Consider the following 25,667-nt stretch of genomic DNA (forward strand, 5'->3'; position numbering starts at 1 on the left):
AAAAACTAGAAAACCAAAAAAAAAAGGAAAACAAAGCCCCAAGGATCCCACTGGTGTGGCTAAAAGGACTGGGGAAGTTGCTCCCAGGCCACGAAGTACAGCCTGGCTAGAAGGAGTACTGGTGTCACACAGCACCAGGTATTCAGGAGACAGGAAGAGTAGGTAAGTATAGAGAGATGAGAAACTGAGGAATGAAGAAGACAAAAAGGGAAAAAGAGAGAACAGAAACCAAAGGAAAAAACAAACAAAAAAACAAAAAACAAACAAAAGAGAAAACCAAGAAAAAAGAAATACTCCCAGGAATCCCACTGCACAGCTGCCCTGACTGAAGGAGAAGCTCCCAAACTGTGTAGTACTACCCTGCTAGAAGGAGCTCCCACAGCAAGAAAAGAAAAAGAAAACAAACAAACAAAGCAAAACAGAACAAATCAAAAGAAACAAACAAACAAAAAGCCCCGTGGATCCCACCAGTGTGGCAGCATGGGCTGGGGACTAGTTTCTCAGTCGAGCAATGTTTCACAGCCTTTCAGGAAGAAGCAAAGATGCACACGAAGCCAGGTATTTGAGAGAAAGTTGGGGGAGGTGGTGAGAGGTATGGAAGAAACCAAAAGAAGTGGAAAAAAGCAACGCCAACAACCACCAAATGGCACTCAGGGAGCTGGCCAGCGTGGGCAAGTGGAACCCAAATGGCACAGGGGTGAAGTCGGTGCTTCCCAGCTAAGAGACTGTGGCCGCAAGAAGCAGAGGAGGCTGAGTGTGGGTGAAGAAGGGTGAGGGGTGGGAAAGCGTATATTGACAATTACCAGTTATTCTCTCTCCTGCTGGGAGCTCTGTGAAGCTTCTTTCATGTACTCCCTGTTCGCTGATCTCTGACAGGAGTCCAAGATGGCAGATCCATGCTGCGTTAGCTGACAGGGGACCTCTGCATGTATCTCTCCTTGCTCTCTGTTTTCTGTCAGTTTTCTCTCTCCATTTGGTGCTTGGATTCCTTGTTTGTCTTTGGTTTTGGCGAGTGTGATTATGATATGCCCTGGTGATTTCCTTTTGTGGTATAGCCTATATGGGGTTCATTGAGCTTCTTGGGTGGCCAGCTTTTCATCTTTCATGATATTGGGGAAGTTTTCTGTCAGTATTTCTTCAATGATCCTCTCTGTGTTTTCTGTTTTCTCCCCCTGTTCTGGAACTCCGATCACTCGAAAATATTTGCTTTTGATTGTATCCCACATAATTCTCAGGGTCTCTTCATTTTTCTTTGTTCTTTTTTCTGAGTGTTCCTCGAACAGTGTTGTAGCCAAGTGTTTGTCTTCAATTCCACTGATCCTGTCTTCCACTGTTTCAGAGCTGCTCCTCAGCCCTTCTATGACACTGTCCGTTTCTGAAATCTTGTTGTTTATCTTTTGGATTTCTAATTGTTGTTTTTGTATAATTTTTAGTTGTGAATTTATTTTGACATTTTGTTCCTGCATTATTTTCCTGAATTCTTTCATTTTTTGTCTGTATTTTCCATGAATTTGTCTGCCTGTTCCATGAATTTGTCTATTTTCCCCTCATTTTTGTCTGCTTTTTGCTTCAGCTCTTGGAGACTTCTGAGTATTAAAGATTTGAATTCCCTATCAGGTAGTTCTAGTGCCTTTTCTTCTACTGCAAAGTCATCTGGTGTTTTATTTCGGACGCCTACTGGAATCATCCTGTCCTGTTTTTGTAAATGTTTTGATATTGTCTGCTGTCTTTGGGGCATTCAGTAGTTATTTTTCTCATTTATTGATTGTAGATTAGTTTGTTTCATCCTTTTTTTTTTTTAATTCGGCTACTTCTGAGCAGGTGGGCTGTGTGTTCTTTGTTGTTTGCGTGTCTATGGGCAAGATACTTTTCACCTCCTTCTCCAATTGGCAGGGTCAGTCGCTCAGATATGTTACAGCAGGGCAGGTCTAGCTGAAGAGGAGTTGCTGGGATGGGTTGTTTGTGGCACTTCCTACAACCACCAGGGCGGGTCGGTAATCAGTGCACAGTAGGTTCCAGTAGGCCACGCCTGTGCTGCTTGGTGGTGTGATGTTAAGCACACGGTGCAGGTAGGCAGGAAGGAGGACGGAGACTGTGATGTGTGCAGCTAAGATGGGTATGGGAGAGAGGAGAGAGGGACAGGAGCCAAAAACATACAAACAAAAACGAGTGCTAGGGAAGCTTGCTGTTGGAGTGGAGAGATGAGAGACTATGAAATGGAGAAAAACAAAAAGGGGAAGAAGAAGAAAAGAAAAAAGGAAAAGAAAAGAATGAATAAATAAAAATTAGAAAGAAAGAAGAAAAGAAAAGCTTCCAGGGATCCCACCAGTGCAGCTACGAGGTCTAGGGAAGTTGTTCTCAGGTGTTGAAGTACAGCCTGCTAGAAGGTGTAGAAGTGTCATTCAGCGCCAGGTATTCAGGGGACAGGAAGAGAAGGAAGGTATAGAGAGATGAGAAACTGAGTAATGAAGAAAGACAAAAAGGGAAAAAGAGGGAAAAGAAAACAAAACAAATTAAAAAAAAAAAAAAAGAACAAGAACCCCCCCCAAAAAAACAGAAAAAAAAGAAAAAAAAGACCATGAGAAAAGAAATGCTCTCAGGGATCCCTCTGCACATCTGCGCAAACTGAGGGGGTAGGTCCCAAGCCACGCAGCCCTGCCTGGCCAGAACGGGCTCCCAACTCCAGAAAAGAAAAAGAAAACAAACAATTTGAAACAAACAAACAAAATCCCCAGGATCCCACCAGCGTGGCAGCACGGACCGGGAAGCAGTTCCACACTCAAGCGGAGCTCCACAGCCCCTCAGAAAGAAGCAAAGATGGTGCACAGAGCCAGGTATTTGAGCGAATGGAGGGGGAGGTGGTGAGAGGTAAGGAAGAAATCAAAAGAAGTGGAAAAAAGCAACACCAGCAGGCAACAAATGGCACTCAGGGAATCGGCCACTGTGAGTGGGTGGAATCCAAGCAGCCGGTGCTTCCTGGCCAAGAGACTGTGGCCGTAAGAAGCAGAGGAGGCTGAGTAGGGGTGAAGAAGGGTGGGAGGTGAGAAAGCATATATCGCCAGTTACTGGTTGTTATGTCTCCTGCTGGAGGCTCCGTGAAGCTGCTTTCTTGTACCCCCTATTTGCTGGTCTCTGATGGGAGTCCAAGATGGTGGATCCTTGCTGCATTAGCTGATAGGGGACCTCTGCATGTATGTCTCCTCGCTCTCTGTTCTCTGTTAGTTTCTTATTCCATTTGGCGCTTTGCTGAGTTCTTGATGTTTATGGTTTCAGGATTGCTGTTTTCTCTGTTTGGCTTAATTTTTCGAATTTTTGCTGTGGAGGAATGGCGTGGTGCTTCTGCCTAGAGTGCCATGTTGCCAGAGTAGATTGGCAGTTTTAACATCACAATTTCCTGAGGCCTTTACTGACAGTTTCCAGTTAGCTATACCCTCTCCTTTGCCATGAAGAATAGTGACTAACATTTCTTGAGCACTTATTGTATGCCAGTATATACTCAATATCCATTATCTTATTTAATTCTTAGAACAAATTACGAGTGTGCACCAGATACTAGGGATATAGTGATGAGAGAAACAGACTTAGTGCCTGCAGTCATGGAACTTATAGTCTAGAACCTTCTACCTGCACAACCTGAGACTTTGACCTTCACTTCTCAGAGTTTATCTGATGCTCAGAGCAGCTTCGTGGAGACTGATCAACAAAATCCTGTGTTTGTCTTTCTAGGTACCATTTCCAGGTGGCTCACATCTATTGGCAGACCTTTATCAGGGCTGGCTTTCACTTGGCCCTCTGAATAGTGCCTGCTCCTGGATTTCTTATGGCAATGCTTTGCTTGATGGTTGGGACACCCCACTATTGCCTGTATGTCAAAGAAATAAGAACTTAGAAATGACTGAAATAACAATGGCCTCAGAGCTGAAGTGTAAGAGCAACTGGTAGAGGATCGAAACAGGTATAAACACAGTCACCTTAAGGAGACAACCTTTGAATTAGTTTATCTAAATCCTTTCTTCTGCTCTGCTGTCCAAAGAGATGGTCACATGACCCAAGATAGCCAATTGTAATACATTATACTCTAGTCCCAGTGATTGGATCAAGGCGTGGGCATGTGACCCAAGCCAGACCAATCAGTCTTTTCCTTTACTTTCTTGTTATGTAAGGATGTGATCCTGCAGCTTCTGGCAGCCATGGAGAGGCCAATCTGGGAGAAGAAAACTAAGATACATATACAGACAGTGAGAGAGACAGAGAGAATCTGGATGGTGTTCACAACCCGCATGGTAGATTCAGACAGACATGAGTTAAAATCTCAGTTCTTACACTTACCACTCATGTGACTCTGAGCTAGTTCCACTACCTTACTTGAAAGTAGGAATCTCAGGGTCGTGATAAGAGTTAAAAAGAAATTTTCACAGTTACTCACACATAGTAAGTACTTGACCATTGCAGAATTACTCTCAGATGTGATTTAGAAGGAGGCTTAATTATTAGCCTATGAGATTTTCTGTAATATTGGAGCCCCTCTGAGAGTAATTTAATCTCCCCCCTTTGTCTTGTTTTCATGGTACACTTTTGGCATGTGTGAGGTGTCACTTACATGGCACTGAACACTGTGAGAGGCACATTGTAGGAGCTCTATAAATGTTGACTGCCCTCTTTAGGGATCTCCCTCTGATGCTGCCCTAAGCAAAGAAGAGCCTGACCTGTGACCAGGACTGTCCTGTCTTTGGGGGAAGGACTGTCCTGTGGAGGTGATGGTGGCATTGGGCCACCATAGCTCCAAGACCACCCATGCTTACATTTCTCTTTGTATGTATATTAATACATTGACTTTCTGATTTTTATTTAAAAAAAAAAAGATCATGCCTTCTTCACAGTCTTTCCCTCTGACTCTACAATCTGAGCTCTTCCACTGAGACAGCTCTGCCTTCACATTCCTGGAAGAAAGGGGCTGTGCACATACCTTGCACTGATTCAGAATCACAATGCCTGAGTTCTTGTAATTCTTCTTCTTAGCTTTGTACTTAGGGTTGATGCACTCCCACTGCACCTGAAACAAGAGGAGTCATAAGACAGCTTGCTCGGGAAGAAGGTGAATTATTCAGTAAGGCCAAGCCATCAGGCACTGCTGTGGATGGACTGAATGGCTGATAACGGTCTCTAGGTCGTCAGCCTTACATCTAGAGGGGCAGTGACGGAGAGTGGTTGAGAGTACAGACTATGGAATTAGACTCTCTGGTTTGAATCCCTCCACTTCTCAGCCGTGTGACTTTTGGCAAATTGCTTGACTCCTCTATGCCTTGGATGTCTCTTCTGTAAAATGATGCTCATAATTGTATCTATCTCATAGGATTGTTGCAAGGATTAAATAATTACTATGTTAATGCACTTCGAATGGTATCTGACATGTATAAATGTTTACTATTAACAGGGTCAAATCAGGTGGCAGATGGCAAAGACCTGCAGACACAGTTGAGTGTTGTCCCAGTGCTGAGTGTTAGTGCCTTGGAATTGATGTAAAAGGCAGGAAAATTGAGGAATGCTGAATGCTGGCTCCAGGAAGTAATGGGGACAACAATGAGTTTACACAGAACTTCACTGAGAACTAAAATAATAAATTGATATATGTCACATCAGTGGTATGATGGTTCTCTATGGGGCCTCCACTAGGGCCTCTTCAAGGGATGGCATCAGAGCTGCAGGAATAGCTGGGAACTGAGGACCTTAGCTGGGAGCTACGTAGGGGAATAGGTGCCAACCTTTTCTAGCCTCTGGAAGATTTCGTGGGACAAAATCAACTGTGGGTCAAACAACCCAGAGCCATTGAATGCACTCTGGAGTGTATTCAAGAACCAAGGTTGCCAAGAATCACTGGTATCACTCCCTTCACTGGTCTACATGGGAACAACAGTACTGCCTTAATGAGATTCTAGTTGTTTCATACCTGACCCAGAGGTGGCCTGAGGACCCACTCAAAGAGAAGAACTGGTGTCTTGGTCCAGACTGATCCTGGAGCTCAAGATTGTTCTGCTGTGGTTGGGGAGGCCAAGAGAAGAAGTGAATGGGAATGATATTGAAAATTACCGAAGTGTCTCTAGGGCCTGGAACAGGGAGTATGCATAGCTGCCAACACAAAATCACCAGGGAGGAGCTGCACATTTGCATTTTTAATCAAGCACCATAGGTGATTATGATGATATTATTAATTTTGGAAGCCCTGCTACAATAAATAGGAGCTGTGGTGGCACAGTGGTTAAGCGCTCTGCGGCTAACAGAAAGTTTGGAGGTTTGAACCTATTAGCCACTCTGGGAGAAAGATGTGGCAGTCTGCCTCCGTAAAGATTTACAGCCTTGGAAACCCCGTGGGGGCAGTTCCACTCTGTTCTATAACGATGTTGATATGAGTCACTATGGGGTCAATGGCAATGGGTTTGGTTTGGGGTTTGCTACAATAAATATCATAACCGTTTCCTTAAATTTGTTGCTGTCCTCACTGGCACATATTCTCCCTTCTCCTCCCATTTGCTTACCCTCCCCCCAGCCCTCATTAAGTTTGTCCATGCTCAGTTCATATTTTGGGATTTATCATTTCTTTGCCAGTAATGAGAATTTCAAGTTTCATTCCTAAACATGGGTTGTAAAAAATAGCCACTCCCACATCAGCTCCTAGGGAAGTAACAGTGTCTTAAAAAGCCGCACAATTCATAGTTTTATCCCTGGGGTCATTTCCAAAGGAAAAGCAAAAAATGTTACATGTCTAAGGATATTAAATGCAGTACTATTTTTAAGAGTGAAAAATTTTAAACAAACTTCAGGTATATCAATATAGGTTTGGTTACTTAAATTATGGCAATTGATGGAATGTGCACCTACGAAAAATGGTAACTGTGGAGATCAAGTTGCAACATGGAATAGTGCATATTATATAATGTTAAGTGAAGGGAGAAGAAAAAAGCATATGTACATATCTTGAAGGAACATGAAAACATTAAATGACATTTGTTAGTTGGTGCTGACTATGGGATATATTTAATTACAGGTTTATTAATATTGTCATAGTGGTGCTTGGGCACTTTAAAAGTACAAAAGCTTAGTCTGATGGGTCATGTGTCAAATCAGTTGTAGAAGAGAGAATGGGTGGATCATGGAGAGGGATGGGCAGAAGACATGAAGAGTTATATACCACTATCACCCTTTCCTCTTCATCCATGTGTAATTTTGTGTTAAAATATGAACAATGATAATATTCCTTTTCACCACCTGTAGCAGAAACTGATGGAGTCCCTGGGTGGTGTAAATGGTTAAGTGTTCAATTACTAGCTGAAAGATTAGGGTTCGAACTCAACAGAGGCACCTGGAAAGACAGGTCTGGTGATCTGCTTCTGAAAGGTCACAGCCTTGAAAACCCTATGGAGTAGTTCTACTCCGCATACATGGGGTCACCATGAGTTGAGCTCGACTAGAGGGCAACTAACAACAACAACAGAAGAAACTGCTGGCACCCTACTCACATCACCGTGCTCTTACCATTTCAGTTCACACTGGCCTGACTTCCAGCTGCCCCACCAGCGTTAATTTGTCTGAGGTGTTTCTCTGGCCTTCTGGTCACAGGAGCTTGCGTGAGGCCAATTGAAAGTGCTAGGGGATTAAAGGTTCCTGGAAGCAGCCCTCATCTAACAACCAGCATGAATTGGTGTGTACATACCCTAGCTTTCACCCTCTGGGTGGAATAACTCTGACGGTTGTGTTCCACACTTGTTTCCAGGACTCCCTCAGCAGGGTTAACCTGAGTTGCTCACAGTGGCAGCTGGCTTGATAAAGTACCATTTATTGTCTTTCTTTCTTTCCCAGCCTCACTTGTCCACTCCTCTACTGGGAGTGGAGGGTTTCCTTCACTTTCTGTAGAAGCTCCTTACACTTAAATCCTTATCTCAGAGTCTGCTTCTGGGAGAATCCAGACTAAGATACCACATCACCTAGCAGGGTTGTCTTCCATAGTGTAGACACCAAATAAATAACATATTTTGGATAAATGGATTATGATAACTCCTCTGCTCTCTTTAGTATATATTCACTCTAGGATATTAATGTTTAAAGGTGAATATCTGGACTCTCACTTCTCAATGTTGGGAAAGTGATACTTTCTAGATCCTTCTGCTCCTGCCCACAAACCCATGGGTGCTGGATCCTAGGATTTCCACTCAGGAGACAAAGGGGCTCCCTGAACTGAAGGACGTGTCTGAAGATGAAGAAGAGTTTCTGAGGGTGACTGAGAGGGATAGACTGATACAGTAGTGGCCCCCAATAATCCATTCTTCTATGTGCCCATGCCTTTGTATGGGCACATTGACTCTGAGCTTAGCCATGTGGCTTGTGTTTTGCCAGTGGGACATTAGCAAACAAGATATGAGCAGAGCCTTGAAAAATGCCTGTATATTGGGGCTTGTTCCATTCTTGTTGCTCAGAAGTTTTCACCACCATAAAAAAAGCTTAGGATAAAAGAGCACATGGAGAAAGGTCCCAGCCATCCCAGCTGAAACTCAAATGCATGACTGAGTTCAGCTGGCACCATGAGGAGCAGAGATGAGCTGTCCCAGCTGAACTCAGCCCAAATTGCCAACCCAGAGAATCATGAGTAAATAAATGATTGTTTTTTTTCAGCCAAGAAGTTTTGGGGTAATTTGTTACTCAGCAACAGATAAAACTGATATAGTAGTTTCTCATCACTGGGGAGATTCCAGCAGGAACTGGGCAACCACATAACAGTGTGGAAGAAGAGGATTCTGCACTGGCTAAGGGGACTCTAAGACTCCTTCCAAATCTGGGATTCTTGGAGAGAAAGAAAGATAGAGCAAAAGAAGGAAGGAAGGGAGGAAAGAAGAAAGGAAAGAGTCAAAACTGAATCTGAAATCAGGAGAGCTTCAGCCCTGTTTTATTTTTTAAAGGCCTAATCTGTCTATCATGATGCTTGTCTTTCTTTCTCTCCCTTCGGTGTTCATCTCATTCCCTCTCCATGTGGATGGTGCTTGATAAGTATGAACTCTATCTTGGATGGAAACAGATTTAGTGTTTTCAGAGCTAGTATCCCAAGTCTCTCCTAAGCCCATCAAAACAGAACTGGCCTTTTCCCCAAAGCTTACTCTAATATTACAGTATAAACAAGTGGCTTCAGGGATTTATGTAACAATTGAAAAGACTCTAAAATTAACTGTGCTTATTCCTTTGTCATTTTCAATAATTGCTATTAATCTCAATTTCTTCAATCAAGCAGGACCTAGCAAATGAAATCATGAATAAGTTAAAAGATTCCCAGTTCTATTAAGGATTATAATAATCATCTATAAAAAGCCTACTCATTTCCACCTCAGGCTAAGCTGGACCAGTAGTGCGGGCTGGTTTGCTCAGTCAGAGAGTGCTTTAAGGAAGCTGAATCAAAACCAGGGGTGCTTGGGGCCTTTGTGCCTGTTGGGTGGGAGGGGGTGCTGAAGAACTAGGTCTAGTAAATATTCTGCATCTGCCCTGGGATGAAGCTGTCCCACTACTATGGGCTATACACTTTACTTCCACAACCCCATTTAACTCTCCCCATCACCTACTTTTACAGATGAAAGACCCGAGGTTCATAGAAGTGAAGGGACTTGCCCAGTTCATCCAGATGGTAACTGGCAGAGCTGGAATTTACACTCACATCAGTCTTGCTCCAAAGCCTGACTTTTTTTTTTTTTTTTTTAAAAAAAAAAAAAAAAACCTTGTGGCTTTTTCCTACATATTTTATTCCATTCTTTCTCATTTTATTTTAAACTTGACCTTAGATATTTTTATTCTTTTACTTATTTATTTTTTTATTGTGCTTTAAACGAAGGTTTACAGAGCAAACTAATTTCTTATTAAACAATTAATACACATATTGTTTTGTGACATTGGTTACCAACCCCACGACATGTCAACACTCTCCTCTTCTCGACCTTGAGTTCCCCATTACCAGCTTTCTTGTCCCCTCCTGCCTTCTATTCCTTGCCCCTGGGCTGGTGTGCCCATTTAGCCTCATTTTGTTTTATGGCCCTGTTTAATCTTTGGCTGAAGGGCGAACCTCAGGAGTGACTTCATTACTGAGTTAAAAGGGTGTCCAGGGGCCATTCTCTCGGGTTTCTCCAGTCTCTGTCAGACCAGTAAATCTGGTCTTTTTTTTTTTTTTTTTTTTTTATGAGTTAGAATTTTGTTCTATATTTTTCTCCAGCTCTGTCCAGGGTCCTCTACTGTGATTCCTGTCAGAGCAGTCAGTGGTGGTAGCTGGGCACCATCTAGCTATGCTGGACTCAGTCTGGTGGAGGCTGTGGTAGTTGTGGTCCATTAGTCCTTTGGACTAATCTTTCCCTTTTGTCTTTGGTTTTCTTCATTCTCCCTTGCTCCAGGCAAGGTGAGACCAGTGGAGTATCTTAGATGGCCACTCACAAGCTTTTAAGACCCTAGATGTTACTCACCAAAGCAGGACGTAGAACATTTTCTTTATAAACTATGTTATGTCAATTGAGATAGATGTTCCCTGAGACCATGGTTCCCAGCCCTCAGCCCAGTAATTTGGTCCCTCAGGGAGTTTGGATGTGTCCACGGAGTTTCAGTGATCTTGTAATGCTGGCTTCCCCAGTACTGTGTATTGTCTTACCCTTCAGCAAAGTTACCACGTATCTATCGTCTATTTAGCATTTTTCCATCCCCACCCCTTCCCTCCCTCGTAACCATCAAAGATCATTTCTTTTTGTGTGTAAACCAAAATGAGTTTTTATAGTAGTGGTATCATACAATATTTGTCTTTTTGTAATTGACTTATTTTACTCAGCATAAATCCCTCCAGATTCACCCATGTTGTGAGATGCTTCACAGATTCATCATTGTTCTTTATAGTTGTGTAGTACTCCATTGTGTGTATGTACCATAGTTTTTTTATCCATTCATCCGTAGATGGGCATCTGGTTGTTTCGATCTTTTTGTTATTGTGAACAATGCTGCCATGAACATGGGTGTGCATATGTCTGTTTGTGTGACGGTTCTTATTTCTCTAGGATATATTCCTAGGAGTGGGATTGCTGGATCATATGGTATTTCCACTTCTAGCTTTTTAAGAAGCGCCATATCATTTTCCAAAATGGTTGTTCCATTTTGCATTCCCACCAGCAGTGCATAAAAGTTCCAGTCTCCCTGCAGCCTCTCCAAGATTTGTTATTTTCTGTTTTTCTGATTTGTGCCAGTAATGTCAGGGTGAGATGGTATCTTACTGTGGTTTTGATTTGCATTTCTCTAATGGCTAGTGATCGGGAGCATTTCCTCATGTGTCTGTTAGCAGTCTGAATGTCTTCTTTGGTGAAGTGTCTGTTCATATCCTTTGCCCATTTTTTAATTGGATTATTTTTCTTTTTATTGTCGAGTTGTTAGATTTTCCTATAGATTTTAGAGATTAGACCTTGGTTGGATTTGTTATAGCCAAAATTTTTTCCCAGTCTGTAGGTTCTCTTTTTACTCTTTGGTGAAGTCTTTTGATGAGCATAAGTATTTAATTTTTAGAAGATCCCAGTTATCTAGCCTATCTTCTGATGTTTGTGTATTGTTAGTTATGCTTTGTATACTCTTAATGCTGTGTATTAGGGCCTCTAGCGTTGACCCTGTTTTTTCTTCTATGATCTTTATAGTTTTTATCTTTATATTTAGGTCTTTGGACCATTTTGAATTAGTTTTTGTATGTGGCGTGAGGTATGGGTCTGTTTCATTTTTTTGCAGATGGATATCCAATTTTGCCAGCACCATCTGTTAAAAAGACTGTCTTTTCTCTGTTTATGGAGTTTGGGACCTTGTGGAAGATCAGGTGACTGTAGGTGGATGGATTTACTTCTGGGTTCTCCATTCTGTTCCATTGGTCAATGTAACTGTCATTGTACCAGTACCAAGCTGTTTTGACTACCGTAGCTGTATAGTAGGTTCTGAGGCGAGGTAGTGTGAGTACTCCTACTTTCTTCTTCAGCAGTGGCAAAGCCTGACCTTTTAACCACAGTGCCTTCCCCAAGGACAGTCTTGGAGGTACTCTCCTATTTGTGCTTGGAAGTTCTTCCTTTGGCCACTTCGAAGTAAGGACGTTCATGAAGGTTTCTCATGAATCAATCAAGGTGAATAGAAATTTACCCTGTTCTTTCCAAAGCACGGCTCTCACAGGAGAAGGGAGCTTGACAAATGGAGTCTCCAGCTTTTCTCTCTGACTCTACATGTTGAGGCTCCTCGGGGTTCAAGTGTACTCTATCCTCTCTTCTCACCCTCTCTTTATTGATGGCTCCTAGAATATATCTCCAGTCTAGCCTCTCCTGTGGGTGACAGTTTTCCAAACCCAACTCTTGAGCTTTCTACACAAACTAGACCTCGCTGCCCGAGGGTTCCTCATCTCAGGAAACTATACCAACATCCATCCATCTATCCATGAGTCATCATTTTCCTTCCTTTCTTTGCTCCTCATGTTCAATTTCTCAACAAATCTTGTAGTTCCTGTGTGGTGCGATGCCTAATATTAAGGCTCAATATTATTTGTTGCCTTGATATCTGGTAAAGTTGAGAGGACCTCAGATGACCTAACAGCAAGTTCCCTTCCCCACTCTGCTCCTTCGGGTATCGTCCCCTAGCCAAACAACCTTTCTTGTCAAGGGGACGAGGCACATTTCCTGCTGACCCTGAGTAGCAGGTTTCAGTTCCCAGAAGCCCATGGAATTGTTCAAACAAGCCACTCACATCCTCCTGCGGGAGCCAGGGGACACCCTACCCTCTTGAAACTACAAAACCTGCCTCCCACAGCCCTGCTTGTTCACTCTGTTCCACAGTACAACCCCCATGTGGCCTTGCAGGGTGTGCAGTGCCCTCCTCCCTCATGCTGTAAGGATATGTGACTGATGAACTGCTGTCTGTCTCATCTGTCGGTGTCAGGTGTTGAATGTCTGACCATCCCCGTAAGTCTAGGATGGGAACTTCTCCCTCATCGAAGGGGTGAATAGAAGTGATTAAAACATCCTATCTCCAAAATATATCTTAAATCTTCACTTCTCTCCACTTCATTATCACTATCCCTAGTCTGAGTCATTATCACCTCTTGTCTTGCCTATAGTACTAGCCTCCTAACACATCTCTATGTATCACTCTCGTCTCTCTATAGTTGATTATATACCTAGTTGTTGTTGTTAGTTGCCATGGAGCTGAATCCCACTCAGGGCAACCCCACGTGTTCAGAGTATAACTACTCCATAGAGTTTTCAGAGCTGTGACCTTTCAGAAGCAGATCACCAGGCTTGTCTTCCTAGGCTTCTCGGGGTGAGTTTGAACCACTAACCATTTGGCGTGTAGTCTAGTGCTTAACCATTTGCACCACCCTATATACACAATATCCAAAGTAATATTTTAAAAATTAAAACCAATCATGCCATTCTCTAGCTTAGAACCCTTTGAAACATTGTCTAATAGAACTCTCTGCAATGATGGAAATATTCTATATCTGCACTATCCATATGGTAACCACTAGCCATTATGGCTATTGAGCACTTGGGATGTGGCTAGTGTGACAGAGGAATTGAATTTTTTATTAAGTTTAATTAATTAAAATTTAAAACCAAGTAGTCACATGTGGTTAGTGGCCACTGCATTGAATAGCACAGCTTTAGTGTGCTCCCATCACATTTAGGAGAAAATCTAAACTCCTTTCTCTGAACTCTCAGAATCGACTTTTCCTGGCCTCTGCCTCTGTCTTTGACCACAAATTGTGCAAGGATTCTTTAGCCTCTCTGCTCCAGACACACTGATCTCCTTCTAGATCCTCAACCACACCAAGCTCTTTCCTGCCTCAGCACTTTCCAGTGGTATTCCCTCTGCCTGAAATGCCTTTCCCTTGCTTGCTACATGGTTGGCTTTTTTTTTTTTACCCTTAATGGGCCTCAATTTAAATATTACCTTCTCTGATTATCCCTTCCATACACACACCTTTATAACTGATAAGATAGGATCAGTTTTTTTTTTAAATAGCATTTGTCACAAGTTATAATTACATTTCTACTGTTTGTTTATTTGATTCGTGCTTACATTCTTCCCAGATTCCTGCCAGTCTGTAAGCTCCCAGAGGGCAGGGGCCATGTCAGCAATGTCAGTCATGACACACTGAGAGCCTGGTGCTTATTGGGGCTCCTCAATAAATATTAATGGAGTCAATACATAAGAAAATAGATCTCACAGGGCCAATGTGATGAAACAGGTTGTGTGGCTGAACTAAAATTTGTATGGTATCTCCATGATACAGTAAAGTACAGCAGCACATTGTCCATTTCTTCAGTAGGACTTAAGGATTCATGTTCTGTTTGCAGAAAGCATCAGGCTTTGGGGTTTTCAATTGTGGTATATGTTATGATCTTACTTAAGTATCCTCTTAGGAGCTTAAAGATGAAATGTTTCCATATTGATTGATATGGACATTTTTATTTATAGAGGAGAATAAGGCAAAACTTTAAAAAACTCTTCAGCACTCTAGTGGGTACTATTGCTAGCTGTCATTGATTCATTAGCTCAGTAGGGCCTGGTTCTGTACATTCAATGAAACAACAATTTCCCTGGTTGTATTTGTTGTTATTCTGGGAGTGACTGTGCTTATAATTTAGTGCTGGTTTTAACTGTGGGCCTGAAACTCTGCTGGCCTCCTGTGGGTGATGGGCTCTTTGAGTCTGACAAGTTACTTGCAGTGCTGGGTACTCAACAGATCATAGACAGCAGGTTGCAGGAGCTATGCAGAAATCTGCCCTTGAGTTTCCAGACCAAATGAATGTATTAAACAAAGGGTCTGATTTAGATTAAGCTTCTAATTCTATTATTTTATTTCCATCCAGTCTGGTTATATTCTGACCTTATATCTGAAAGAAGAGACTTGAACAATGAGTTGGGACGTCTTCTCTAACCAGCACCTAACCAGGCTAGGCACAGAGTGTCATCTCCAAGGGAAAGGAACTTTCTTAAAGCCACTGAACCTTCTGCTCTCTCTCCTTTATGCTCCATATGAACAGTGGGCCTCAGAGTAAGAATGAGTTCCCCAGAAGCAAACCTTGAGGCAAGGATTTAAATCCAAGTAGTTCATTTGAGGGGGGCCCTTGTGGTGCAGTGGTGAAGAGTTCAGGCTGCTAACTAAAAGGTCAGTAGTTCAAACCCACTAGCTGCTCCTTGGAAACCCCGTGGGGGCAGTTCTACTCTGTCCTATAGGGGCACTATGAGTCGGAATTGACTCGACGGCAACGGGTTTGGTTTTTGTTTTTTAGTTCATTTGGGAGGTAATATCAGGAATTGAAGTAGGGAAGAGAAGGCAGCCAAATAAGGGTACGTTATCAACCTAGTTACTGCTGAGGACAACTGGAGCTTACTCCTGTTGGGGAACTCTGGGAAACAATATAGAACACACACCTCAAATTTATGCCACCTGAAGAGCAAGGGAGCTGCGGTATTTATACTCCAACTCCTATTTATTATTTACGGAGAGCTGCTCCCTGTATGGTATTACATCCTCCCACACTTCCAGCTGTGAGCAGAGGCAGAACACTTACATGGTTAGGGTCTAAGCAGCAACTGACAAATTTATATGAAGGTATATGTGTCTGAGAGAGAGAAACACAGAGGAGGCTTTGGTTTCTGTGTGGTGTAATGGATCCCTATGTGCATCTGCGATGTATGTGTCTGGGTACATGTTTTTGTATCAAGTGTGTAAGAGTGAAATTCTGAAAGTAGATGAAAACTTGGTGCCCATAGTGAAAATCAGAAGAAATCAAATAATTTCTCCACAGAATGAAATGTTATTAATGTAACCAAGTCATGGTAACATAGAGCTGGAGAGAACAGCACTATTAATAGCAAATGTCTTGAAAGTATTAGCTATGTGCTATGTGCTCTGCTAAGTGAATATCATATATGATCTCGTTTAATCCTCACAACAATTCTATGAGGTAAGTACAGTTATTACCCTCATTTTTAAGGTGAGAAAACTGAGACACAGAGATTAAGTCACTTGTCCGAGGCTTCACAACTAAAGAAAATTAGGAATACTCTCATCTATTCTCTGCATTTTACCAGTGGAGAAACGTTACCATATTGGGGCAATGTCTTATTCAAGGTCACATAATTGTTTGGGTTGGGCTAGTGCAAGAATCAAGGCACATATATCCCACCATGCTCCATTTTCATCACACTTAATCCTGTATTGATATCTCACTTTTAGGTGTTTTGTATGTGGCTGGGTGCTAAATACGCACCAGGAGAGAAGCGTCTGGGGAAATAACACAATTGGTTTACCACATACCTGTTTCCCTTCCAATGCTCCCCTCATCTCCTTGAACGTTGAGGTGAATTCTCCAATGAAGTCATGTTTGCCATTGGAATCCCAGTCCCATACTATGCACTGCAAGAGACAAAAAGTTTTGTTTTAAGAATGCAGCCACAGCAGCTAAAGGCAGCGTGAACTTCGTCTGGGATTGTGGCACATGGAATATAATATTTCTTTTGTTTCTATAACGTTTTACTTAGCCACAATCTCCAAGCAACCCTGTGATACAGCGATAACTATAATAATTTATTCGTTTTTCAAATAAGGCGAGGAAGACACAAAGGAGATAAGTGACTTGCCACAGGGACCACCTAGTGAATGAAAACCAAGTGTCCTGACTCCAATTCCAGTGCTCTTTTCCCCATGTTGTCATTGTTTTTAGGTGCCATTAAGTGATTTCCACCTCATGGTTACAGAGTAGAACTGCTTCATAGGGTTTTCTTGGCTATAGTCTTTATGGAAGCACATCTCCAGGCTTTACTTTTGCGGTGCTGCTGGGTAGGTTCCAACTGCCAACCTTTAGATTAGCAGCTGAGAGCAAATCTTCTGGAGCGGATAGGTACCTTGCCTAAAAAACCTGACTTAACAAATCTCTACCCAGATTCTGCTTGGATGTCCTGCAAACCTAAAATGAAATACGTCTGAAGTAAAACATTATTTTCCACCTAAATTTATTCCTATTCATTTACTTTCTATCACGGTGATTTGCAGCCAACACTCACCACTTGCTACAAACAGAAAGCCGGGCTTCATTCCCGATTTTCCTCTCTCCCCTCCCCGTCCCTCATCAGGTCCTCTCCATTCTGCCTCCTAAATAGGACTGGATTCCATCAACTTTTCTCCATTCCCGCTGCTCCTTCTCACCTGCATTACAACAGCAGCTCAGCTTTGCCTCCCCTGTGCTCTCTGCCACCTATCATCTACAAATCATGTAATCCCCTGCTTAAAATACCAATGGATATAGTCTAAAAGATATTCCCGGGTCTTTCATGATCTGACACCCTTTCACATTATCACTCAGTATTCCCAAATTCACTCTTTACGAACCATGCTTGCAGTATTCAAAATTTTTTTAAATATGTGGTTGACAGGAATAAAAAGCACTTGCTAAGATTTTTTTCCTGAGCCATCTTAAAGAAAAATGGCAACTTCTCAGTTTCTACTCTCTATCTCAAAGTGGAGGTTTTGGTGAACTATTCTTTTGTTTAGAAAATGTATTTATAAGGCTTTTTGTTATGAAAGAGGATGGATTAGAATAAATCAGAATGGAAGAGGTTAAGATAAAGGGAGCTAAGTTGCTCTGCTGAATAAAGCAATGGCCAAGTGGAGTTGGCCCCATGGTAACTAGAGACACAGAGGTCAGTGTCTAGAAGCATGGGTTGAGAAAGAAGTTGGGGCAGATTTCATCAGAGGGGTGAAGATGGTCCCAGCACTGGGGTGGGAGGAGGTGAGAGACAGGTAAGGAACTTTGGAAACTGTGAGATCTAGTGTTCTTTCTCTCTCTCTCTCTTTTGTGCTAGAATACAGCACAAAGCTATGTTAATATTAAGGAAATTTCAGATTATGTTTATAATTCTGAGACTAAGTACAGAAATTGGGTAATACCTATGACCCCCAGATTCATGAATTACAATATATTTATCCTCAATTAATTTTTTTTATAGTTTAGTTTATTTAATTGGGAGCTATGGTCTTAACCCAGAGTTATTTGTAATTTCAACATGTTGTTTTGTGCCATTGAATCTATTCTGACTCATAGTGACCCTACAGCACAGAGCTCAACTGTTCCATAGGGTTTTCAAGGCTGTCATCCTTACAAAGTGGACTGCCACATCTTTCTCCAGCAGAGTGGCTGGTGGGTTTGAGCTGTCCACCTTTCGGTTAGCACCTGAGCTCTTAACCACTGAGCCACCAGGGCTCCTTTGTGAGGTGAGGTTATTTACATCTGTCTGTCTTTCTCCTCTACTTCTCCCCCACCTTCTCCCACAGCTATTACCCCTGAGACTCCAGTGAAGTCTGCTACCCATAACTGTATTATGCTGGTGGTGACTTGGGGAATGAAGGAGAGGAGCTGTGCCTGTGTTTTGTGGACAAGAAAACCAGAGAGCCGTGTGAGAGGGCCCACGGTGAGTTTGTCCCATGGAGCAGCTGCTGGGTTCGAACCGCTGACCTTCTGGTTAGCAGCTGAGCTCTTTAACCACTGTGCCACCAAGGCTCCTTGATTGAGAACTGAGTGGGGAGCAGGAGTGTGGAGAAAAGAGTTTGCTGAACTCTCGGAGTGGAACTTCACAGAAATACTAGGGAGGAAGGTTGACTTCTGCAATTACATGCAATGAGAATTCAAGTTACTTTATTTAGGTATTAAAAGACTATGAGTCCAAAATCAACTTGATGGCACACAGCAGCAACAGTAGTCTCTCCCTCTGCCTTGGTGATCAAAAACATTCCTAATAGTAGCTGTCCTGTCAACCTGAGTCCCTAAGTGAAGGCAATGCACAGCATAGCCCCAAGATGAGCCATGATGGACACAGGTATATGCAAGATATAAACCTTTGTTGTTTTCAGCCACTGAGATTACTACAACATAACCTATCCTAAGAACCATTTAAGTACTTACAAAGCTGCCATAGGAAAAGGTATTACAATTTATTTTGAGTTACCAAAGGGCAAAAAACAGAATTTTGGGAGGAGGTTACAAAAAAGTTACAAAGAAAGCAATTCCCAATAATTAAGTCTATCTACATATAGTCTTTTTGTTAAAGAGTGTGTATTTTATGTCTTGAAATGTTCAAGCAGAAACTATAGGACCACAGGCGAAGGATATAATAGAGAAAGCCAAGTAGACAAAGTTAGAGGATTGGGTGGGATGGTCTTTGAACTTTCTTCTAACTTGGAAATGCTAAGATTGGTTCTAGTTGTAGAGACTGCGAAATAAGTCTTGTAGATCTTATGGCTGGAATAATCTCCCTACAGCAAAATCCTCCCCTCCCTATTGCTGTGGTCCTTTCCTCCCTTCTTGCAATAATCCTTTCAAATGAAGTCTTCCTTGTCTAAAGATAACAATAATAATAAATAAAGCCAATGAAAGGCTAAGCTCATTCTGGTTGAAACACTAAGCAACGCAACTTAACTTTGGTAGGAGTGATGAGGAATCCTTTTTAATTTGAGGTAGGATGAAGTTCTACTTCATTCTTTCCAGTGGACAGTGGAACCAGTCAATGATCTGGTCATTTGGAAAAACCACTCAGGGTGTGTGTTGTGTCACATTGTAGAACACTGTGTACTGATTTGCTGTTACTTACAATCAGATGTTTCTCTCTGCTTGCCAACAGCCCCTCCCCGCTGACCCCGACACACATTTATTACCAGCAGAAAGAAACAGAAGAAAACTTGCTGGGCGTAGCCACAGAAAGAGAAAGAAGGGTGGTTCCTGCGACACTGCCTTTAAGGCTCATAACTCTGCCTGTTAGTAAATACAGCCCATTAAATGCTGGGGTCTGATATTCAGATACTTACTCTTCAGAGGCAGAAGCAAATAAGAGAAAAGAAGCAGAAGCAGCCTTTTAAACATCTTCTGCATTGGGAAAGAGGGTAAAAATCCATTGCTTCTGACTCTTGGTGACCCCATGTGTTACAGGGTAGGACTTCTCCATAGGGTTGTTTTTGGCTGTCATATTTATAGAAGCAGATCACCGCAGTGCTGCTGGGTGGGTTCGAACCACCAGCCTTTAGGTTAGTAGTTAAGTGCAAACGCTTGTGCCACCCAGGGACCAGGAAAGAGGGTAGGAGTCCCTTTTTTAGGGGAAGGAATGTAACTCTTCCTCCCTCTCTCTCCACAACAGAATATAGAAAAACTAAAGTGGGGGTTTGGGTGGGGGTGTAATTAGTACTTTGGTGTGTCACAGAATCTTAATCAAAAACCACATGTTACTCTTTCTTTGCCTTCTTTTAGATTCATCTGCCAACCATAACATTCGATATGTTTGTAACGTGCTCTCCAACTGGGGCAGAAAGGGAATGATGGCGGAGACCCCTGAGTGGGAGGGTGAGTCAGGCCCGACAGGAGTCCAGTCACTGCCTCTCAGAAGGGGCCTCACGGCTTACACAGGGCCTGGTTCTTGAATCACTGGCGTTTCTCACCATGGCAGTTGCAGACTTTTGTTTTGATTCTTGTCAGAAGGGATTCCAAAGGAAGGAAGGCAAGGAGAGGGAGACAAATAAAAACACTGACTTTCCCTCTCTCCCTGCCACAAAGCTGGCTTATGACAGCTCTGACGAGGCTGACAGAGGAACGCACCTTGGCAAAAAGGAAGCAGAGCAACCAGCCTGTAGGAAAACCGAGACGGAGACAGCGTCCTTGGTGTGAATCAATAAGGCGGCCCTGACACACCTGTGAGAGATCAGCGTCTCAGAACCAACCACGAGCCAGAAAGTCTCCTCAAGCTCTTATGGCTCACAGTGGAGTTATGTGTAGAATCTTAAGACGTATGAGCGCTCATCTGCCTCATTTTATAGAAAATGAAATCAGTGGCAGAGAGGGGAAGAGACTTCTGCAAGTTCATCAGTTTAGAACCAGGACTAAAATCCAGGTTTCCTGCCTCCTTGATTTCTCCACCGCCTAAAATCCAGGTTTCCTGTCTCCTTGATTTCCCCACTGCCTCAAATCCAGGCTTCCTGCCTCCTTGATTTCACCACTGCCACACAAACAGCAAATCACCCTGGTTAAAATGTATATAGGGCTTACTACATTCCAGAAAAGGAGCCCTGGTGGCGCAATGGCTAAGCTCTCGGCTGCTAACCGAAAGGTCAGTAGTTCAAACCTGCCAGCCGCTCCTTGGGAGAAAGATGTAGCAGTCTGCTTCCATAAAGATTACAGCCTTGGAAACCCTATGGGGCAGTTCTATTCTGTCCTATAGGGCTGCTGTGAGTCAGAATTGACTCAATAGCACACAACAACTTCACATGACAGACACTGTTCTGAGCACTTCACATGTATCGGCTCACTTAATCCCTGAACAACTTCTCATTATCCTTTCTCATTTTACAGTTGAGGAAACCGAGGCACAGAGTAACTTTTCCAAGTCCATGCAGCTAACACTAGGCAATCTTTGAGCTATAAGAAGTTAAACTTCATAGCTTGTCTTAACTGAGCATCTTTTATGAACCCAGGCCATTTGTGTTTGCGGTCTTTAATCCTTTACAACAACCCTGAGATAATGATATTTTCATTGCAGTTCATAGGCTAGGAAGCTAAGGCTAGAGAGGTTAAATGACTTGACTAGATACCTAGTAAGTGACAGAGATGGATTTGAACCCAGGTGGCCGACGCCAAAGCTGATGTTTTTGGTTATGCCATACTGCCTCTTAACATATGCAGGAATTCAGAATCAGGATCTCCTATGTCTGTTCTGTATAAAAGCCCCATTCTTTGAAAATGTAAACCTCCAGTTTCATTGAGGGACTTAATGAACAGCACTAAGCTCCATTTAGAAACATAAAGAACCTGCTCACTGTTCCCACACGAAAGGATACAAAGACAAGCAGTGTGTGCATTGTCCCAGGGTCCTCAGCTCTGTCTGTGAACAGCATGGACAGGCATGTCTTGAGGGATTGGACTACTCCCTCCTGCTCTTAACTCACATTCACAGCGAACCCATCAGAAATAAAGGTACTATGTCAACTTGCTCACTAGCCTTTTGTGATGATCAGTTTTGTGTGTCAGCTTAGCTAGGCTATGTGTTTTTGGGTGCTGTCAAGTTGATTCCGACTCATAGTGACCTTATAGGACAGAGTAGAAGTGCCCCATTGGGTTTCCTAGGTTATCATCTTTGCTGGAGCAGATCACCAGGTCTTTTCTTCCATGGAGCCGCTGGTAGGTTTGAACTGCAGACCTTTTGATTAGCAGCCAAGTGCTTAACCACTGTGCAACCAGGCTCCTTTGGCTAGTCGATTCTGATTCATGGCTAGGTTATAGTTCTAGTTATTCAACCAAACATTAATCTAGGTGATACTGTGAAATTATTTTGTAGATGTGATTCACGTTCATAATCAGTTGACTTTAAGTAAAGGAGATTGTCCTAAATAATCTGGGTGGAACTGATCAATCAATTGAAAGGGTTTAAGAGCAGAAATGAAGTTTTTTTTAAGGAAGAAATTCTGCTTGTGGACTACAGCTTCAGCTCATGCCCAGGAGTTCCCATCTACCCTTCCTGATGGCCTGCCCTGCTGATTTCAGACTTGCCTAGCCAGCCCCCACAATTGCATAAGCCAATTACTTGCAGTAAATCTCAATATATATATCCTACTTGTTCTGTTTATCTGGTGGTACCCTAACTCATACGCCTTTCCTTGCTTCCTCCTTTACTTTTATATGCTCATATTTAGAAGTGAGTTTCCAATGACAATTGTTCTTCTCATACTAGAATATTTACTTTCTCCAGGCATTGTTCTAAGCATTTGACATGTTTTAACTCATTTAATCTTAACAGTAACCCTATGAGGGTGTTGCTATTAGAAACATTTTCACTTTATAGATGAGGAAACTAGGAAACAGAAAGGTTAATTAACTACTACTGTTACAGAACATTCAGGGTGTTTAAAGTATTAGGAAAATTTTGATGAAGATAATTCAAAAGCAGCTGCAGCAGTACATCCACAGGGAACTGCCAGAAATTCAAGTTGGATTCAGAAGAGGATGTGGAACAAGGGCTATCATTGCTGATGTCAGATGGATCCTGGCTGAAAGCAGAGAATACCAGAAAGATGTTTACCTGTGGTTTTTTGACTATGCAAAGGCATTTGACTGTGTGGATCATAAGAAATTATGCATAACATTGCGAAGAACGGGAATTCCAGAACACTTAATTGTGCCCATGAAGAACCTGTACATAGACCAAGAGGCAGTTGTTCAAACAGAACAAGAGGATACTGTGTGGTCTAAAGTCAAGAAAGATGTGCATCAGGGTTGTATCATTTCACCATACTTATTCCATCTGTATGCTGAGCAAATAATCTGAGAAGCTGGACTATATGAAGAAGAATGGAGCATCAAGACTGAAAGAAGACTCATTAACAACCTGCATTATTCAGATGACAAAACCTTGCTCCCTGAAAGCAAAGAGAACTTGAAGCACTTTGATGAAGATCAAAGACTACAGCCTTCAATATGGATTACACCTCAACATAAAGAATCCTCACAACTGGACCAATAAGCAACATCATGATAAACGGAGAAAAGATTGAAGTTGTTAAGGATTTCATTTTACTTGTATCCACAATCAACACCCATGGAATCAGTAGTCAAGAAATCAAATGACGTATTGCATTGGGCAAATCTGCTGTAAAAGACCTCTTTAAAGTGTTAAAAAGCAAAGATGTCACTTTAAGGACTAAGGTACGCCTGACCCAAGCCGGTGTTTTCAATCGCCTCATATGCATAGGAAAGCTGGACAATGAATAAGGAAGACTGAAGAAGAATTGACGCCTTTGAATTACAATGTTGGCAAAGAATGCTGAACATACTATGGACTGCCAAAAGAATGGACAAATCTGTCTTGGAAGAAGTACAGTCAGAATGCTCCTTAGAAGTGAGAGTGGCGACACTTCGTCTCATGTGCTTTGGACATGTTACCAGGAGGAACCAGTCCCTGGGGAAGGACATCACGCTTGGTCAAGTAGAGGGTCAGCGAAAAAGAGGAAGACCTTCAACCGTGAGCCCGAACATAACGATTTTGAGGATGGCACAGGACTGGGCAGTGTTTCGTTTTGTTGTACATAGTGTCGCTATGAGTTGGAATTGACTCTACAGCACCTAACAACAATAGAGTATTAAGATGGACTATTTGAAATCGGAGTTATAAGACTCTGAATCTGATCTAGTTTCTGGTGGGCAGGAGTGAGATTTCCAGTTCGAGGTCCTAAATCTTGTAACTGCCACTGATCATGGCTGAATATTCATAGTTAAAGGAAATCTATTCTTCCCTTGACATTTTCTTTTTTTTTTTTTAATTTTTTTAACATTGCAACTTGTCAGTTGTCCAGGTGAGGCAGAATTCACTGTCAAATATCTCCTGGCTCTTTAGTTACACCTTCCGCTAAGTTTCCATCGCAATTTGTTTATATCTGCATTGACATATCTCCCACTAGATGGTAATCATTGGCTCCTGAGCCGATACCACTACTTGTAGGAAGCTTCTGAGCACTGAGGTTTTTTAACAAACACCATTCTTGGGACACAAGTGAGAACTCAGATACATGTTTGATGAGTAGAGGAAAAAGGATTTTTTCCCTGAGTGGAGTCGATGGCAGGTCTCTGAGGGTTTGGCCCTGCCTTCACACTGCAGAAGAAAGGGAAGTGGTTGTAATAATCTGGCTAATTTTTATTAAAGGATATAATCAAACTGGATAATTTGTTTTAGCGGTTGTAGACAGGGATTGCAGTCACAGAACTGTAGAGTCAGGAAAGTCGACATAGCTTTAGTGATTGTAGACTTGAGTTGCTAGAGGCTGGGACATAGGAGACTTGGGTTCTAGCCTCAGCTCTACTGATAATGCTGTGAGACCTTAGACAAGTGTCTCAGCCTCTATGTTCCTTAGTTTCCTTCTCTAAAAAATGGTTGTGCAGGGAGTGAGAATTGGACTGAATGTTATCTGAGATCCTTTCTATACTGGGTTGAATAGTGTTCCCCCAAAATTCATGTCCACCCAGAATATTAGAATGTGACCTTATTTGGAAACAGGGTCTTTGCAAATGTAATTATTTAAGATGAGGTCATACTGGATTAGGGTGGGCTCTAAATCCAATGACTAGCATCCTTATAAGAAGGCCCTGTGAAGACACAAACACACAGGGGGAGCACCATGTGATGACAGACGTAGAGATTGGAGTTAGGCTTCCACAAGCCAAGAATTGCTAGCAACCACCAGAAGCTAGGAGAGAGGCATGGAACAGTTTTTCCCTCTCAGTCTCCAAGAAGCAATCAACCTCACCGACACTTTGATTTCAGACTTCTGGCCTCCAGAACTGTGAGAGAATACATTTTTGTTGTTTTAAGCCATCTAGTTTTTGGTGTTTTGCTATGCAGCCCTAGGAAATTAATGTGCCTCCCAAATGTAAAATTTCCCACTTACATGGCACTGCAGCGTAGAGTCCACCTTTACCCTTTTCTCAACCTTGTGTTCTAAAGTCTGAGATTATCATTATTGTTGTTCATTGCCTTTGACTCGATCCGATCTTGAAGCTTCATAGGGTTTTCAAGGCTATGACCTTTTGGAAGCAGATCACCAGGCCTGT

General features: G+C 42.4%; 1 protein-coding gene across 3 annotated transcripts in view; it reads right to left on the reverse strand.

Annotated features, from left to right (window-relative positions):
* The window catches only part of CPNE4 (copine 4), a 669,181-nt gene that overhangs the window by 54,643 nt on the left and 588,871 nt on the right, over nucleotides 1-25,667 (reverse strand). For all 3 annotated transcript variants that reach the window (XM_004381399.2, XM_004381400.2, XM_004381401.1), the window contains 2 exons: nucleotides 16,352-16,450; nucleotides 4,967-5,053 (listed from right to left, as the gene is read on the reverse strand). In XM_004381399.2, the coding sequence (XP_004381456.1) occupies nucleotides 4,967-5,053; nucleotides 16,352-16,450 (186 nt within the window). The remainder of the gene's footprint in view (nucleotides 1-4,966; nucleotides 5,054-16,351; nucleotides 16,451-25,667) is intronic.

The sequence above is a fragment of the Trichechus manatus genome, unplaced genomic scaffold (assembly GCF_000243295.1).
Source record: "Trichechus manatus latirostris isolate Lorelei unplaced genomic scaffold, TriManLat1.0 scaffold00084, whole genome shotgun sequence".
Lineage (NCBI taxonomy): Eukaryota > Metazoa > Chordata > Mammalia > Sirenia > Trichechidae > Trichechus > Trichechus manatus.